The sequence below is a fragment of the Tyto alba genome, unplaced genomic scaffold (genome assembly GCF_018691265.1).
Source record: "Tyto alba isolate M040663 unplaced genomic scaffold, T.alba_DEE_v4.0 Super-Scaffold_15, whole genome shotgun sequence".
Classification (NCBI taxonomy): domain Eukaryota; kingdom Metazoa; phylum Chordata; class Aves; order Strigiformes; family Tytonidae; genus Tyto; species Tyto alba.
Window position 1 is genome coordinate 9,353,430 of NW_024881277.1, and position 5,822 is coordinate 9,359,251.

Consider the following 5,822-nt stretch of genomic DNA (forward strand, 5'->3'; position numbering starts at 1 on the left):
TCCAGGTCACAGTGCAGAACAGGGGACATATTTTTGCTGCTGGCATGTCAATCTCAAGATGTGGTGAGAAAAAGGCAAGGGCAGAGCAGGGCATTAGATCTGAGTCAGGGTTTGCAGAGAGATCACGGAAGGGAAGATGTGGTGGGGTAGAGGCAGAGAGTGAGGCCCCAGGTCTTTGTTCCCAGGCACCGTCAACACAGGGGCCAACCCTTCATGCTGAGCATTGCAGATGGGTGCTGGATGTCCCGAGTCAGGGAACTGCTGATTTTGCTGTGGGTATTTGTGCAGGGAAAGTGTCTGAGTGAGAGCTGAGTCTCAGCCCTGTCTTGTGCTGCACAGGTCCCCAACCCATCTCCCTCCTTCCCCAGATACCCTGAGACCCAGTAACTTCCAGCAGAGATGCTGGGGAGGGGCTGGTGGTGCTGAGTTCCAGCTGGGCTGGGCTGTGTTGGAGCCAGCCCTGGCACTCACCCACCTCAGCTGGGATGGGGGAAAAGTCAGACCAGGGTCTGTGGGTCCATATCACCTGAGCCCTTCTCCTCCCACAGGGCTCTGTCCTTTCTCAGCTTTCTCCTTTTTCTCTCCCTTCCTCACCATTCCACAAGCTCAGACCCTCAGCTTTCTGACATGGACTCTCACTCATCCAGTGGGGAGGGCTGGGGGCTTTACTCATCCTTGTCAGCTCTGATAAAGCTGTTTGTCTTCCTCTCTTCCAGAAGACAAACATTCTCTGCTGGGAGGTGGGTTTGACAACACTGAGAGCACCATGTATTTCAAGGAGCACAGCTGGTGAGGCTGCTTCTCAGGCAGGCACTTTCCCTGGCTGTGCCCTCAGGCATGTCCCGGGCATCGCCCATGGCCCTGAGCCTGCTACTCTCCCACCTCAGCCCCAGGCACCCCCGGGACACCCCTCCCAGTGCCCGGCAGTGCTGAGCAGGGAGCCCTGCGAGCACAGCTGGCTGTGCCAGGTCCTGCTGCTGGGCTGGATGTACAGGGGGGCAGCCCCAAATCCCTGGGGACCCTGTGCCGAGGAGGTGAGCATGGGGAGTGAGTGGTCCTCACTGGCATTTTCCTTCCTCCCTGCACAAAGTCTCTCATGAGATTTCTGGTTGATACACATTTATAATTTTCTTTAATTTCTTTTTTTTTTCTCTTTGTTTCTCACCTTTTCTTTTACTGTCTCACACACAGTGTGGTATCAAGCATCCTTTGTCATGATCCCATTGAACACTCCCTTTGTCTGAGCTGGAAGCTCCTGACCTGCTCCTTGTCAATGCAAGAACTTGGCCTGCTCAGGGCAGGAATGCTCTCCTCAGAAGGGCAGCATTTCTGAGAGCTGAGACCACTCACCCAGCACTGTGCTCAGCCTTCTCCCAGTTTGAGAAAGGACATCTGCCTTGATCTTTTCACAGAAACAATTTATTTCATATCATGGCACTGGTTTTCCTTGGAAGAGCACAGAGGATCTCAGTTCTAAACAGCTATTCTGGTCATGTTGAGAATCCCCCGAGCACAGGAAAGCAGGATCTCAAAATGTGAGCAAATGCACATGATGTTTGCATTCCAGCATGAGGAAGAGGCAGCTCCATGGGGCAAGTCAGCCCTGTGGTCAGAGGGACTGCTCTTGGGACAAGTGGGTCTGTTGTCTTGCAGAACCCAGGTCCCTTAATTTAGTTTAAGGAGAGAGAAAAATAGACTATGAACAAAGGAAAATAGATGAGATTTGTTTGTTTTTTTTTTTTTTTTGTAACCTTTTTAATCAGTAATGTCCATCACAGTTCTTTTACTTAGTGTGGAAATGCAGTTGTTCTGTCACAGGCCTCCTTCCTGGCAAGTCGGGGAAGAAAGAGAAACAAAGCTGTATGGAAAAATGGGAAGAGGAGAATCAGACATCACCCACGAAGTTCCTGCTGAGGGCAATGGGGAATGTGCCCTCACTCCAGACTCCACTCTTCCTCCTGTCACTCATCATGACTGTGATTGGGCACATCCTCATCGCTGTTTTGGTGGTGTCAGAGCAGCATCTGCACACCCCCACGTACTTCTTCTGGGGCAATCTGCCCTCCTTGGAGACCTGCTACAGCTCCACCCTCCTGCCCCGGCTGCTGGCCAGCTTGCTGAATGGGGACGGGACCATTTCTGCTCACAGCTGTATGGCTCAGCTCCACTGCTCTGGCTGCTTTGCAACTGCCGAGTGTTACCTGCGGGCCATGATGGCCTATGATTGGTATCTGGGCACGTGCCAGCCCCTGCTCTATGCAGGCTTCATGACCTGGAAGGTCTGCCTTCAGCTGGTGGTTGCACCTTGGCTATGTTGGTGTGTGCAACAGCCCCAGTCTTCTTATCCCAAATGAAGTTCTGTGGCCTCAGGGCAACTGACCACTTGTTCTGTGACCTCTCTGCTGGAGATTGCCTGCAGTGGCACCAGCGTGGTCACACTCACATCCTTCATCTTGTCTTTCCTGAGCGTTGTCTTCCCCTTCCTGTTTGCTTTTGCGTCCCATGTGTGCATCATAGCTGCCATCCTGAGGATCCCATCCAGCATGGGCAGCAGAAGACCTTCTCTTCCCACTCCTCTCCCCTCATTGTCATCTCTCTTTTCTCCTGCACCCTCCTCACTGTCTACCTGCTGCCCAGAACAGCCCCGCTGAGGCAGCTCAACAAAGTGCTCTCCCTCTTCTGCCACTGTCCTCACGCCCCTGGTCAATCCCCTCGTCTACAGCCTGCAGAACAGGGAGGTCAGGGAGGACCTGAGGAAAGCTCTCAGGAAAGACAAGGCCTGCACTCAGGGTGCACAATAATGTTCCACCTGCAGGGATGAATGCTTTGTGCTTCTGTTTTATCTCAGTAGGGAGGCCTTGGGCAGGCCTATGGTGTCCAATGCCGCAAACATTGTTTTAGTAGGGTGTGATATTGAGCACGTTTGTGGGATGGGAAAGGTCGAGAGGAAGACATTTCCTTTTAGAGAGTTCATAGGATCAGAATCAGAATGGTTTGGGTTCGAGGGGACCTTTAGAGGTCACCTGGTCCAATCCCCCTGCAATGAGCAGGGACATCTTCAACTAGAGCTGGTTCATCAGAGCCCTGTCCAACCTGACCTCGAATTATTCCAGGCATGGGGCATCTATCATCATTCTGGACAATGTGTTCCAGGGTTTCACCAATCTCATTGTAAAAACTTTCTGCCTTATATCTAGTCTGAATCTGTTCTCTTTTAGTTCAATACACCTACACACAGGGCTGTTCAGAGACACGAGTCCTTCCCTTGCACACGCAGAGGCAGTGCACTGCAGGAGCCATAGTGTCTCTCTGAACTCCTGCTGCCACCCCCAGAGGCTGGGAGGCACCTCAGCCCTGCGGTGCTTGCCCTGCTCTGCACCCGTGGGAGATGCCCCGAGGCACGAGGAATGGACACAGGGACCGTGGTTCAGGGAAGCACAACCCAGTCCTGCATTCAGGGGGTTCCCCAGGGGATGTGACTCTCTACATGAAGTGACTTCAATTTACAGTCAGTGTCACAGGCCTTCATGGCACCCCCAGGAATAGCTGATGGATTTTGTGCTCACTCAGATTTATTTCACCACACACACATGATGTGCAGGTTTATGGTTTGTAAAATGCAAAGTTGAACTTCTGACATAATCATTTGGTGTCACTCTGTGGAAGGATAAACAACCTCTCTGTTCTGCAGTGAGAGACCTGTGCTGTAAATGGTGGTTGTTATTGTATGATCTGTGACAATTGTCCTGGGGCAACTTCCCCAGGGTGCCCAGCGCACATGGGCACAGGTTAGTCCCCACTTTGCTGTTCCTTCAGGTCTCTCACAGGAGCCTGGCTGTACAAGAACACTGCTGTGTGCCCCTACCCTGCACACACAGACACACGCTTCCACTCCTCACTGGTGATTTCTCTCCTGGGTTATTTCCTGGGCATGGTCTTGAAAGCAACTCTGGAAGAAGACCTAAGCCTTCATGCACTGCCCAGAGAAGATCCCCTTGTCTGATGGAAATGCTGTCATGAAGGCCAGCTCTGTCACAGAAGTGCCCACTGCCTGTCCCTACCTGCAGTTAAAGGACTTCCACACCGTGGGACGCTGACCACAGCACAAAACCACTCACATCTTAGACCAATACAAGGGCTGACCTGGCAGGTCCAGAGAACGACTTGGAGGAAGGATCTCAAAGCATGTCTCTACAGTGTCCTTTATTTTGTTTAACCACAATGAGAGCATGGATCCTCATTTACACAGACTCTGGTTCACACAAAAGATTGATAGATACTTAATGAGAACAGGAAAAAATAATGACACACTTTTTAGCAGAGAACATAATGTGAAGTAAAACAAAGAAAACAAAAAAAATCAATCCCAAAAGACCCAACTAGAAACTACAGACTGAGATCCTGTATGTAATCAGTTACATTTAGAGTTATCTACAGAAGACACATATTTTATTGTTTCTGAAATTCATCCTGTTACCAGTTTCCTCAGGGCATCCTTGATTTCCTGGTTCCTCATGCTGTAGATGAGGGGATTCATTGCTGGAGACACCACCGAGTACAGAAACGACACCACCAGGTCCAGGGATGGGGAAGAGATGGAGAGGGGCTTCAGGTAGGCAAAAAATGAAGTGCTGATAAAGAGGGAGACCACGGCCAGGTGAGGGAGGCACGTGGAAAAGGCTTTGTGCCGTCCCTGCTCAGAGGGGATCCTCAGCACGGCCCTGAAGATCTGCACATAGGAGAAAAGAATGAAAACAAAACACCCAAAAGCTAAACAGACACTAAGCACAATAATCACAACTTCCCTGAGGTGGGATCCTGAGCAGGAGAGCTTGAGGATATGGGGGATTTCACAGAAGAACTGGTCCACAGCATTGCCTCCGCAGAGGGGTAGGGAAAATGTGTTGGCAGTGTGTAGGAGAGAATAAAGCAATGCAGTCCCCCAGGCAGCTGCTGCCATGTGGACACAAGCTCTGCTGCCCAGGAGGGTCCCGTAGTGCAGGGGTTGGCAGATGGCAACATAGCGGTCATAGGCCATGATAGTGAGAAGAGAAAACTCTACTGTTATCAAGAAGACAAAGAAAAAGAGCTGTGCAGCACATCCCAAGTAAGAGATGTCCCTGGTGTCCCAGAGGGAATTTACCATGGCTTTGGGGAGAGTGGTGGAGATGGATCCCAGGTCGAGGAGGGAGAGGTTGAGGAGGAAGAAGTACATGGGGGTGTGGAGGTGGTGGTCGCAGGCGATGGCGGTGATGATGAGGCCGTTTCCCAGGAGGGCAGCCAGGTAGATGCCCAGGAAGAGCCAGAAGTGCAGGAGCTGCAGCTCCCGTCTGTCTGCAAATGCCAGGAGGAGGAACTGGGTGATGGAGCTACTGTTGAAAAATTGCTTCCACTGGTCATTGGGCACTGTCCATGGAGGAAAAGACATTGAAATGTTAGTGTAGACTTATCTGAGATAAAACCTACTTCATATCTCTCAGTGACTGACTCTCCCTTTTAACCAAGTCCTCCAGTTCTGCTGTGAGCTCTGGACGAGTCAGTCCTGCCAGACAGCCATAGATAAATCGGAACATGTGTGATCACAGATTAAATCCACTCATGTTCAACATTCTGCTCCCAATTCACCTTACTGCAAGGCATAGCTGTGGGGATATTGGGTTTTTTAAACTGTTTTTGTTGCACCACTATACATGAGGAGTGGTTTTAAGGCAGAAATTTATGGTATTTCTGCTGAACTCCTACTGAAACATTGTGTTTCTTGAGAGACCAAGGGGCTGTCCTAAAATTCAGAGTGAGGAGAGTTGCTCTATCCATCAGCCCTG

General features: G+C 50.8%; 1 protein-coding gene across 1 annotated transcript; it reads right to left on the bottom strand.

Annotated features, from left to right (window-relative positions):
* Window positions 1–2,657: 2,657 nt before the first annotated feature.
* On the bottom strand, window positions 2,658–5,353 carry LOC122153090 (olfactory receptor 14A16-like; the record flags this gene model as incomplete). The annotated part of the gene is made up of 2 exons (XM_042789199.1): window positions 2,658–2,723; window positions 4,493–5,353. Coding segments are annotated over 2 exons (927 nt in total), but the record flags the coding sequence as incomplete, so codon positions are not given.
* Window positions 5,354–5,822: the final 469 nt, after the last annotated feature.